Source organism: Dysidea avara, chromosome 6 (assembly GCF_963678975.1).
Source record: "Dysidea avara chromosome 6, odDysAvar1.4, whole genome shotgun sequence".
NCBI classification, from domain to species: domain Eukaryota; kingdom Metazoa; phylum Porifera; class Demospongiae; order Dictyoceratida; family Dysideidae; genus Dysidea; species Dysidea avara.
In genome coordinates, this window is record NC_089277.1 from 22,422,560 (window position 1) to 22,436,508 (window position 13,949).

Genomic DNA, 13,949 nt, shown 5'->3' on the forward strand with positions numbered 1-13,949 from the left:
ACTTGCAATTGTATATACAGTATTTCTGAAAAACTAGATCATTGTGTACTGATGTCTCTACGCTACTTGTCAACACTAATTTAAAAGTTGTTTATTTAGTTGTCAAACGTCAAACATATAATTGTACATAAAACTTTGACTCTTCACTTCTTCTTTTGTTGATCAATTCTTGTTCATTCTTTACCATCCGTTTGGTTTCTTCAAAAAATTTACTGAAAATAACTAACTCGTTTAAGGATTTATTCCGTCTTAACGACTTCAAAATTATTTGTACAGATTCTGCTGTCATTGTGAAAGAATAATCAGCTATTTCCAGCCGTTTCAAGTATTTATCATCCTTCAGAAACATGGCTATTTCAGTGGCTGCTTCCTCACTGATACATTTGCAATAGATACATAGTATTTCCAATCTATTATGTTTATTATTTCTCAAAGTTGAAAATGTTTTGATTAATCCTGATGTGGATAGGTTTTCAGAGTAAATATCCAGCCAATCCAATGTAGATAATTGATCCTGTTGTAAAAATGTGGTGACTTCAGGTATCGTATTATCATCAATAAAGTTACCGTAAATCGTAAGAGCTTTCAGTTTGCTGTACCTGCTATTAGCAAGTGTAGAAAACAATTCTTTAACTTCTTTATGGGAGGGTAAGTGATAACACATATGCAATCTCTCAAGCACTGAGTGGTTGAACAAGTCTGAACTATATTGAGACGAACCAAACTGAATTTTCAACGATTTTGTTACACAGGAAGTTACAATGTCAACAATTTCCGGTGTTACTTGTGATGTCAGTGAGTTCTGATGTAAATCAATTGTATCAATTGTTATGTCATTAGTGGTCAGTGACTGATGAAGCATTTTCAATCCAGTATCTAGAATGTGACAGTTGTTCAAATCCAACTTTGACCATGTTTTGTTGGATGAATTAGAGAGAAAAAATATAAGACAATGCAAATCACTTGGAGATAATGAAGTTGGACCTTTAAGGCTAATTTGATTTCTGGCATAAAATGTTCTGCTTATGCTTTGAAGCAATTGTTTATCTCCTGCTTCAGAGAAATAACGGAACAACCTAAGACATTTTCTATCATCCTGTAGGAAGCTATCAGCTATAGTGTCGGGTGGACCACCATCAGCTAAATAGTGTTTGAAAGCCTGTTGTTGTCCTTTTGTTTGTCCAACATACAAGGCAAAAGTATTAGTAAATGCGTCAGACCAAAACTTTTCGGTAAGTAATCGTAATTCTTCTTCATACGGCAAAGTAGTAATATGACAAGCTGCGAGATACTCTTGAATGGAAGAATGGACAAAGTTGAATATTTTAGTTGGCGTACCTATGACTGTAGTATGCTCTGTAGCTTGCAATATTCCAAAACCATTTAGCGCACCTGGAATGCTTTCCAGGTTAGGACAAAACTGTTTTATTTCGTCCAAAGTAAATACAAGTTGCTTGTTGTCTACAGCCTTGAGACATAATGCACTCAGTTGTTGAATGACTTCTTTATAGGGTGTGGGAAGGCTGTTAAGATCAGTAAAATCAATTCTGCCAAGAAGATTATCTTTAGCTAGAAAGTTTTGGATGGTGTGAAGAACAAACAAGTGATATAATTCTGTAGAAATTTTTGGGTTGATTCCTTCCTTAAATAACCACAATAAAATCACCATGTTGAAAGGTATATAGCAGAGGCTGCTAATATTGGGATGGCCATCAAGATAATTTTCTAATTCAACAATTTTTTCTGGCTTTCTCTTCAGTGATTCTTTGATAAAAGCCTGCTGTTCTTCTTTTGCAAAACCCAAGATATCCACATAACAGCTGACATTTTGACGTATCTTTCTTGATGCATGAGGGCAAGAGGAAATAACTACAGTGGCTGCAGGTAATTCTTCTTTATCAATCAATCTTGCTATAAAACTATCTTCTCTCAAATGTTCCGGTAGTTCATCATGACCGTCTAATATGTGATATGTTGTCCACCATTTTTATAAAAGCGTGTGATGTAGTCATCATTATTCTTTACTGGAACGTTTTCTCTTTGACAAATATACTGAAATAGTTCTTTCAATGAGGATATGTTCTGCACTACTGGTTCTCGTAGATGAATGAGGAGCACCAGATTACTCAATGTAAGGAGTTTACCTTGTGCCCACTGGTATGCAATTTCTTTCATTATCTCTGTCTTTCCTATCCCAGGGGCACCTTCTATTAGTGCTATCCTAGGGCGTGTATTATCTGATGTCTCTAATTGGGAGGTAACATCTCTGAGGTTTCTTGTCGTTTTAGTGTTCTTCATTCTTTGTATGTCTTCAACATCTAATCTGTAATCTGAACTAGAGAATTCTTTAGGCTGTGCAAATATTTCGGCACCACCAACAGCTTTCACCTTGGCGGATGACTTGTAGAAAGTAACATTTGGGTGTTCTAAATAATGAACGATAAGTGGTGGAGTAAAGTGTAATTGATCTGGTGGCCACATATCTTTCTTCTTAATAAAACGAGTTTCTTTGTAGTGAATCTTTAAACTATCAGCCAAATCATCATTTCCTAGATATAGAAAAGAAGACAGCACAATTTTATTTTTTCATATTAGCAGTGCTTGGTCTATTGACTACAATAAAGTCTACACAAAGCCACAAGGACGGAGATTGGAGTTGCAGATAATCTGTTATAGTGGATTGTTGATTCTGCTATTAGCTACCATTAATACCTTCTTACCACCTACGAAAGTGACATTAATGTGATCTGCCAAGTGAAAGCCCTGCTTTTTGCATATATATTTACTTGTTTTATTTAGCTTTACAGCATGTGTGTACAATTGGTGTACATGCATACGTACATGCTCAAGCAACTGGTGATGGTATACATGAGTGAATATATGCGTACAATTACAATTACTAGAGTTAGTGTTGTCATATTCTACAGCAAAAAAATTTACTCTCTATGAACAGGAGTACACAGGTTTCATCAATTTTTAAGTATATTGAACTGTGTATAGTAAATTGCATCACTTTTTTGAAAAGAGTACTTAAAACCGCATAGCTCAAGTGATATGATAGAAAAGCACAGCTTGAGCAAGAATATTTCAACTGCACATAACCAAACCTTAATGCACATGCAGTCACTGCATGATAACCAACTGAACTGATACAAACTGCAGAGTGAACTGAACTTTGTGCATGGATGCAAGTGGGAAAAACAGTTAATGTTAGGTGATGAACTTCACAAGAGTAACAACTTTAGAGCTACTGTATTTACTCATGGCATTTAATAAAAATCAATGTGGCAAAGTATATAAATTCAACCACTTGAAATAATTATGATGTAAGTATTATACTACTAAAATTGAGTGTGGAGGCGTGGTGTTTAACCCCCCTCCCCCAAAATCCAATCCAAAACCCCCCTCCCCCAATTATGTACTTGAGCACACATGTATGTAGAGATGTGTGGGTAAGCAATTTGGTAAGCTTAACACTTTTAATATTTTCAATGCACGTATGTATACATTAAAGATTGCAGAACTTCTCAAAATCAGTAATACAGTATGTACTGCTGGTCCTTAAAAAATATAAAAATACTATACACTATCAACACATTGCACATGTGTAGTATACATCTTTTAAGAAATTAACTATAACGCACAAGTTTTAGATACTTTAATTGTTCTGTTATAAAGTCAACACTTAGAATTTCCTGTTCTACTCACTTTGGTAGTTATTTTTCATCATTGTTTGGTTAGAGAGCATTCCTGGTACTTGAGGGTCACTCAAAACATGTCTAACACAATCAGCAGCAAGCACGGCAGCAGTTGGTTGATAGGTCTTATTCTTCTTCCCATCTCCAAAATCACACACCGACTTCACCAAGATACAGTGAGTCCTGGTTTGATGAGTAGCTGCAAAGAGACCGCTTCCTTCCATTTCAATCCCTATTGCTTCTTTAGCAAATGATTTTAACAATTTAGCCTTAAATTTAGCATCATCAATGAGGTATGGACCACTCAGAATAGTTCCTTGATGTATCTCAGGTAGTGACGTCTCTGATAAACGACTACAAATGTCCTTTGATACATGTGGCCATTCAGATTGTGAGAAGATTTGTTGCAAATAACCTGAAGCTGGGATTGCCTCACCACGTGATGTAAAACCTCCACCCTCTACCCTTGCCTTGTCATAGTTTACCACCTTTGAAGACACGAGCACATCACACATTCTAGATTTGCCTTCCACTCCACAGGCAACACCTACAGCAATGATAGCTCCAAGATTACGAAAACAGTGATAAGCCAAATTTGGTGCGAAGCTTACTCCTGTACGTAATGCTGAACCAGGATCAATTTTACTGATAGCAGCTACACATGATCCATACTGGCCTATATAATAAATTGCTGTGTCAGTTGAATGAAGACTATCAAGCCTGTGATGATATGTAAAGATACTGTCATGTCCTTTTAAAGGTTCTAAGAGACTCTTAGTGGCATTGAATTCATTTTTGTTTACAGTTAGTAGTAAAACTTGGACTTGATTCAGTATTCGATCATTTAGATTAGGTGGTAGAGGAGCTTGACCTTGTTTGGTGATGATCTGTGAAAGCTCATCTTTTGTCCATAGCAGTGAATCTGTACAAATGAAATATAATAATATTTCACAGAATGTAAGAGATATATGTCTGTATGCATGCATGCATGTATGTATGTATGTATGTATGTATGTATGTATGTATGTATGTATGTATGTATGTATGTATGTATGTATGTATGTATGTATGTATGTATGTATGCATGCATGCATGCATGCATGCATGCATGTATGTATGTATGTATGTATATACATGTATAGTAAACAATGCACATTTCCCCACCTCATTGAATGATCTACTCTAGTGCTGCAATTCGATTTATTTTGTGCAAAACAATTGCAATATAAACACTTTATTTTAAAGTGTTTCTGTACGATATTTATTTTACGTGATTGCTCTATTACAGTATTTCAATCTTCTGCAACTCTGAACATGTCGTTTGGTACTTAATGTCTTAATGTTTCTTACTTGAATGACGATGGCTACAATATTGAGAAGTGTTGGCTTTCCAAGTATACCACACATTCGTTTGTTGGTGTTGCATCAAGTTTTAATGAAGACTATGATTTGTGACGTGTCTTTTAATCTCTAGCATTTGTGATCGGATCTGCGAAAACCCGACACAATCGTGCAAGCCTAAATTTACAGTATAAAGCACAGGGGTTAATCTAGGGGGGGGGGGGGGGGTCGGGGGGGGCACAGGCCCCCTCTGGGTTAGCTATTGCCCCCCTAGGTTTATACCTAAAGCCTTGAGAAATGGAAAGGTTTAATTGATCCCAAAGTTGTATAATCCAATGGTCAATATTCAATGGCATCACAGTAAAATTTCACCAAAATTGAGTATATTTACACCTAAATTTTCAAAATTTTCCTTGGGGGAGCATGCCCCCAGACCCCTCTAGAATCCAAAGCGACTTACTTCGCCCCCTCTAGGTTTATATTCTGGGTTGAGCCCTGAAGCATTGAATACAATGGGTGAAATATTTGCGTATTATTGAAAATTTTTTGTAAATTTTTTGAACACCACATTCTTAGTGAAGGAAGGGGCTAACAGTAAAAACCTGGATATCATTTTATTCACCTACTCAAGAGGAGTTGGAAAATCATTGTTTCGTTGCATTAGACCCAAGGATACGCAAGTTATGACCATTTTGTTTACGACACATCGAAGCAATCATACATGATTAATTTTTCTTCACGAATTTCGCATTTGTATGCAGTAAAGAAAGGACAAACTTACCCAGTAACTGATTCCCTTATTCATAGCGAACAATATGATTAAAATTTCAGCTCCATATGTCAATCAGTTTGTAAGTTATAACCGTTTTAGTAAGAGCCTGTAATTTGTTTTCCTTATACTTTCTGTACAAATTGATTTTTCTGTTGTTGCTACTTTGTAGGCCTGTAACTCCGAAAGTAATTAGCATATGAGGCTGAAACTTTTCCAGATGTTACACTTGGCTAAGTAGACTATAAATATTCAATAAACAGGAATTTGAAAATATGCAATTGTGTTGGGTTTTCGCATATCCAATCACATTTTGATTGTGATCAGACAGGTAGATTGAAAATCTGGTTTCAAATTTAATATTAGTGATTCTTTATTCATCTTTCTACACAAACAATGCAATGCTTGGATTGCAGCTCTTATTATGCCAAAATATGAAAAAAAGTGATTGTATAATGTTTACATGCAAAAGTAATTTTCATAGTACAGCGTACCCATGAAATCCCAATAAAAGGTACCGGCCCTCCTGAGAAAAGTGAAGTTTTCATTGGGTAGGCCAATAAAATTGTACTATGAAATTCCAGTGAAAATTGACATGTTTCATGGAGTTTTCATTGGCCAATTTTCATTGGAATTTTACCCGATGAAAATGTAATGAAAATAATTATAATGAACTTTGCCTTTCATTGGGCCACCTAATGAAAATTGGACTTTTCACACGAGGGTGGGGTGCTGGAATTGAAGGACAAAGACTCGCACCCAAAAAGGATGCCACGCCCTTTAATTAGCACGTTTATTATCCCTTACACGCACTCATTGCATATGGGCGGTACCGTAAATGTCCACTGGTATACCTGCAGGTGCAGGGACTAATCCAGGGGGGAGGGGCCACCCACCATGTATGGCCTTGCTGCCACTCAGACACGCATATTTACTAAAACTGCATGAAAATCATTACGCTAATCATGACCAATTACACTTGTTCATTATTATGTTAACAAATTATTTGCATATTTTGTATCTCTGCATTGCATGCCAATCAGATTCCAACGCTACCCAGTCTATCACCTCATAGTAACCAGTAGCATTTATCTAAGATAATGGGCAGTACACTAGTTACCATCAGGCAGAGGAGTTCTGAAGGAAATATGGGGTCCACTTTAGTGCTGAGTCAATTTTAACTTTACATTATAATTGCCAGCAAATCACTCTATAGGGCTGTGGGATAATGTGACTACATCAAAATTAGTAAAAAGTTGACTATTTAGTAGCAAGTAGTGAAAAACACACAGGAAATATTATAGCTATAACCATAAAGTAATAGCTACTAGTTTCTTCCTGTGGAGCATGTGATTAGTAGGAGATGATAGTTCTCATTATAATTTTACTTGAACCATCATCTCCTACATATCACATACAAAGAGAGGGATGTGTAGTATGTGTGGCACAGGACAGGTGTATTGCATGTGATTTATTTATTTTAACCACTGGAGTAAAAAAGTAAACTCCTGTACTTGGTTTACATATGTATGCAAGAGCTATTGTACTTTACTACACAAGCTAGATAATGAATGCTAACACATTCAGGACTCTCAACTTAAAATCTGGGTCAGCCACCCACTGTGGTTTATTTCTGGATCAGTGCCTGAGGTGTAGGTGACCTCCCTTGTTTCCCTAATCTTTTTATGATCCCTAATCAAACCTAAAAAGTTCAAATTTTGTCATTATACTTGTTTGTTTACTTTTTTGTAACATTATTATGTCTGGTGAACACACACATACTACATCAAAAAAAGGGCACCAGAATTAATGTTTTCATCTGAACATGTGTCCTAACAATCATTTACCAACTCGAAAGTGATACACTTTGCTTTCAGCTACGTTCAGCCTGTTACACAGAGTTACAAACAAAGAACAGTAAGAGAAGCACTTCTACGTATATTAATCCAGTCACCATGGAAAATATTGACAACTCTCGTTTACAAATGACATAGTAGGGAAGCTACTGTAAATTGACACCTTGGGACACAAAGGAGGACAAAGGAAAATCCATGATGCGTGTATTGTACATACTAGAGTATGCCAAAAGACACCTGTTGAGCTAAAGAAATTTCAAACAGTACGTGATATAATCAGGCCCATAGCCTCAGCCGCTATCAAGTCACACTTGTCCTAAGGCATTAGTAAGTATAGTCCATAAAATTCCAAACATTTAAAATCTTGTAACCACCTATTGGAAAGGTATGGTTTACCTAGCCAATATACTACCAAGGTGCCATGAAGTATTGTGTGGCTGGTTTTGGGGGTAGTCGGAAAAGGCGAATATGATTGGACACGGACATGGACTTTTCAAAAAGCACTTCTACATTCATACAAGAATTATTTTTCATGCCTAACATTGTTTTTACAGCAGTCTTTGCTTCCAGACCTGGGCGTCAATCTTGTCATAGTGCTTATCTATAAGCGCACGTGCGAAGGACTAGACCAGCACTCCACAGAATGCCAAAGATCTACCGTATAGCTGGTAATTTTCGAAAGGTTTTTATTTTCGGATATTTCGAAGAGGCCCTTCTCTTCGAAAATAAATTCCCATGTCCGGTTGTTTTCGAAAATAAATTCCCACAAGTGAAAGCAACCGTCCAACTTTCGGCGATTCGTTCGTGTATTCCTCGAGTTTTAGTATTGCTGATGAAAATGGGTAAACTGTATCATTACTGTAGCTACCAATAACCAGAAAACAGGTGATCCAGAATGGGAATTGATGCCGTCTGCTCTAGTATCTATGGTGATTAGGATACTATGCCGGAGCTAGCTGTGATCGAGCGTGATCGAGCGTGATCGTGCCAGTGAGTTCACTCCACCCGAGACTCCCTCAGTCTTCTCTCCAGTGCACAGGAATGGGGATTATTCCATCAGTAAGTCAGTTTTCGGCAAACATTCACGCATCTTCATAATTTGTGACATGAATTTCCGTTTATTTGAAATCCATCCGGACTTCGAAATATGCGCTCTTCGAAATTAAAATCTTTCGAAATTCAGATTTTGCTTCTTGTACGAAAATTTCTGTTTCGAAAATAACCCGCTATACGGTATAGCGTTGTACACATGCTCTAAAGTCTAATACAGAGTTATATAATTGTAGAGATTAGTTTGTATGCCCCATGCAACTTAGCTTAGCAGGCCAATCCACAATCTTACGCCTTTTAGTATAAGGCGCATGCGCTTATGCCAAGCATTGAGGGTTTCAAGGAGCTGGCCTACAAGATTAGGTTGGGACATGCCAGCTTAATCTCTATGACACTGAATTAGATTTCTAGAGCACATGTACAACACTATAAGGTTTTTAGAGTACTAGTCTATCCTTCGCACATGCGCTTGTAAATGGATAAGCGCTATGATAAGATTGACGCCTGGGTCTGGAAGCGAATGCTGCTGTAAAAACAATGTTAGGTATGAAAAATAACTGTTTTGTAAATGTAAAAGTGTATTATTTTTAAAAATATCCATGTCCGTGTCTGACCGTATCTGCCTTTTCCAACTACCCTGGTTTTGGGATATATTTTTGGCCAGAAAAGCCCAAATCCTATTATACTGTATGATACACTGTGAAGTAAGTAACATCAATTTATTTTACAAGGTAGATGCATGTAATGATTACCCATATCTTACAAGTTTGAGGTGAAGCCAAGGACAAGTGTCAATAACTAAGATATTCCACAGCTACCTTGATGTAACTGGCTTAAGGTTTCTGACTTCTGTATTTGCAAGTAGATTCTTGTGCTGCTTGTTTTAACACTTTCTTTTGAACTAGTATTAAACACCTTACTGGATGTGTAGCTACCTCTACTGGGCTATTATTTTATTGTTGTAAGCATGTAGATACATTTGAGTTTTAGTACTAATAGTCGACACATTCATCGATGATACCTGACCTCATAACAATTATGCAACAATGCATAGATCACCCCTATACTGCATGGTTCAGACGTACCCGCATACAAAAAGTTATATAATGTGGGTGACAACCAGAATGACAGACCATGTATGATTTTGAGTGCGATCATGAAAAGCTTGCTATGTCTAACACAGGAGAAATAACTTGTTAGCTGCAAAAGAGCTTCCATCTTCCAGTAAGTTGTAATTGCATATTTTCATTGCCTTTTACCCTGAAAGGTGGGTCCATTGCATTATAGAAAACCACACCCTTGATTGCATAAAAATGTTTAAATATAATTATGTTGCATATATCATTCAATAGTTCAAGACAATGATTGTGGTTATATCAGCAGTTAATAGGTAAACCAATAGAACTTGTAGTACTGTTACTTACTCTCTAGGTGACCTGTGACACCGTCACCTTCACTTGACCCAGAGTATCGCCTTGTAGTTGAGCGAATTAGAAGAGAAGCGTCCTTCCTGTGCGAAAACTGTGTGCGAGTAACAACTGAACTAGTACTCGATGCTTTGAAGAACAGTCTGGAGACACCGCGCTATGGTATGAAATTAGTTGACGGCATGACACATGCACGAAAATATTGTAACTTACATGGATGTTAGTTCTTGTCAGACTAATGTAAGGACGAAGAAACATTCTTTAGCTACCATGCAATAATCCAAAAGCCGGGGAAAGGACGGTAAAGTGCTTGATTAATTCACATGGCTGTACAATAGTGAAAAAATCGCAAGCACACCTTTGTATTCCTGCGCATGCGTAAGTAACCATGCGTGTTGGATTCGGATGTGATTAGGGGTTTTGCTTGAAGATCGAAGAGTACATTTCATTGGCTATATCAGTTGCGCACATGAAATCAAACCTCTATGTTCTTGGGTAGAGTCTTGAGCCCTTGAACCGATTACAGCTGTGATGAACCAAGCCCCACCCCCCGGTCACCATACACTTTCTGGAGATTTGACATCTACACCTTGCCCCACCCCTGGGACTTTTGACGACAACAATTTGCTGAACTAAAATTATTTTAATAGGTAAATCAATCCCTCTTTCAAGGTGGGGATGTAGTGGGGTTTTGACAAGCTTCTTAGCCCCAGTACTGGGGAATAGACACCAGACTTTGTCAAATTTCCTGTGTTTCGAGATGGGGGATGGGGCATGATAAAAAAATCACGTGACGCATGTTGTGGCTAGGGTCTTCCTCTTTGAGTGATAGACCTGGGATCTGTGTCCCTTTGTGATTTGAGCTAGATTGATTTTATCTTGCATGCAGTGAAACTTCGATAGAGTCGTATTGTGGTCGTCCTTCATCTCCATCATTATGGCGAAGCGTAACCGATCATCTGCTGGTGGCTCTACGCCCCCTACTAAGCAAGATAAACCAAGTGATCATGAGGTGTGTGTTTCGTGTAAGAAATAGATTTCAGATAATAGTCAAAGCCTGTTTTGTGAATGTTGTTCAGAATGGGAGCATCGCAGTTGCTCTGGTGTATCCTCCGAAGTTTATGACTTACTCAGCAATGACTCCTGCCCCAATGTCATGTTTTTCTGTAGTCTTTGTCAGCCAAAGATCTCCTTAGCGTTGAAGTTCTTTGATGAAATCCAAGACAAACACGCCCAACTAGAAGCAAGACTGGCACAACTTGAAACAAAACTAGCGCAACCCAATAGACAAGTGCTGATAACAATATACCTGACGAACATGTTGAAGTTATCAATGATTCCCCACTTCACGGTATAACCAATTGCCAACACAACCTCAAGGCACAGGCATTCCCCCCAAACCTCCTTAGATGGGAAATTTAATGTAGTGATATGTGGAATCAAGGAATCTCCTCCTAATACACCCAAAGCAACTCGTCTAAATTGTAATCTTGAAATTTGCATCATACCATGGACAGCTCACTTAACACTTCATGTATCCAAGACTTTCATAGACTTGGAAAATTTAATGCTACCAATTCTAAACCTCGTCCCATATTGGTTAAGTTCCTGAGAGCCTTCGATACTACACTGGTTTTGTCAAAAAGAGCCATCCCCAATTACTGTCAAACTTGATATGACATGAGAAGAAAGAGCTATTGATTCTGCTTTTTAAAGACTAGATGGAATCTAATTCAGAGTGGCACAGATAAGAAGTACATTAGGCTAAGAGGTAGCAATACATACATCAACAAAAAACTTTATGCCAGATTGGACAAATCTGAAGATGGCTCGTTTGTGACGAACATTGTCAACAACAGTCCGCCCACTGTGTCCAATTCACAGGATATCTTCTATCCAGTTGGTCTACACATAACCAACACTCTGCAACTTCTAATCCTGAGCCCATGATCACCACGGCTTCATCTACACCCAACAGTAACCAATGACTAGCTTCTGTGTTTTACATTAATGCTAGAAGTATCGTAAACAAACTTGACAAATTTCAATCATTGATATATGCAAATTCTTATGATATTATTGGAGTGTCTGAAATTTGGTTGACCAGTGAGATAAACAGCAATGAAATTCTTCCTTATGGCTTTTCAGTGTACCGTAACGATAGACCATCATGTGATGGTGGTGTGATGCTTGCTATCCATAATAGTATTCCGTGTCAATTTTTGGCATCACCTGTAGATATCGAAATAGTTTGTGTTAAATTGAACCTGCAACATTCAATTATCTGCTGTGTGATCTACATACCTCCCAACTCATCACCCTCGTATTATGACATCCTATTTTGTTCTCTTACTGACATTTGTCACAACCCCTCTGATATTGATATTGTCCTCTTCCTCCTCCTCGGAGACTTTAATTTCACTGACATTGAAAGGAATACCTTATCTGGCCAATCTCATATATCTCAACAATTTTGTGATTTAATTTTTGATATTGGACTCATCAACCTTCCTACACATATCAAAGGTAACACCCTGGATTTACTTTTAATCAACATGGAAGATAGTATAGATTCAATAAAGGTTCATTCCATCTCTCTCCTTTTCCCATCTGATCACTACAGTATAACTTTCAATTTATCATTTAGTAAACCACCTGTTAAACAAGCAACCTATTATTCTTACAATTATTCTAAAGGAGACTACCAAGGACTCTATGAATACTTGTCATATCTCAACTTGAGTAGCTGTTTCCTGTCACATAATGTTGAATTCATTTGGGAAACAATTGAGCTGATTATATATCTAATGCTATGAGATTATTCATTCCCTTTACCAAAATTCACTGTAAGCATCAACCTTCCTGGTTCACTGTCAATATTAGACATCACATCAAGTGCCTGCGTACTCTACGTCGCAGGCATAAGCGGCATCCTACCAGATCTCTAGAAGAGAAATCAAATTATCTGAAGAGTCACTCCAGGAAGAAATTGCCAATAGTAATACTAACTATGAGTTATACCTCATCAGAGAGTATACATCATACCACCACAGCAACAATATTTTTAAGTATATCAGGAATCTCACCCATTCATCTGTTTTACACTTGGATGATGATATTGCTGAATCTGACACTGATTCTGCTAGCATGTTCAATCCCTATTTTCATTCAGTTTTCTCAGACTCATCTGAACTATCCAATGTTGATAACCTTTTGGAGCCTACTGATCACATAGACTCTATTTCAATCACTATAGAAGAAGTGTATGACGCCCTTGTATCTCTGGACCCTACTAAAGCACCTGACATTGACCTTATCTCTCCAAAAGTTCTTCAGACATGTGCACCAATTTTGTGCCAGCCATTACACCATCTCTTTTCCATGTCTCCTAAATATGCATACATTCCTTCAAGTTGGAAGATCACAAGATTGTACCCATTTTCAAAGCTGGTGATAAAACTTCAGTTTAGAACTACAGACCTATCTCACTGCTTTCCAGTCTATCAAAGGTTCTTGAGCGATTAGTGTTTAATAAGATTGTAAATCATCTGGTAACTCAAATTAGTCCTTGCCAATAAATGATCAATATTTCTGTACAAAAATGGCCGTAAAAGTCACCAAGGGTCAAATCAGCGATGGCACTATATCTAAAAATACATGTATTGAGGACTACTATTTATGTGGAAAGTTTCATGGCTTTATGAAAAAGTGCACAATTTTTTGGTTAAAAGAAATATTGCATAAAATGATTTGTGGGGAGTATAAGCTATAGCTAACTATACTTTGTAGGAGTAGTGAATGCATTGAC

General features: G+C 37.4%; 1 protein-coding gene across 1 annotated transcript; it reads right to left on the reverse strand.

Annotated features, from left to right (window-relative positions):
• Positions 1 to 3,504: 3,504 nt before the first annotated feature.
• LOC136258300 (death domain-containing ATP nucleosidase-like) lies at positions 3,505 to 10,507 on the reverse strand. The gene is made up of 3 exons (XM_066051628.1): positions 10,355 to 10,507; positions 10,139 to 10,298; positions 3,505 to 4,620 (listed from the first exon to the last, which is right to left on the reverse strand). Exons 1-3 carry the CDS (start codon positions 10,397 to 10,399, stop codon positions 3,701 to 3,703), a joined length of 1,125 nt encoding a protein of 374 aa, XP_065907700.1. The 5' UTR covers positions 10,400 to 10,507; the 3' UTR covers positions 3,505 to 3,700.
• Between the last annotated feature and the right edge of the window lie 3,442 nt (positions 10,508 to 13,949).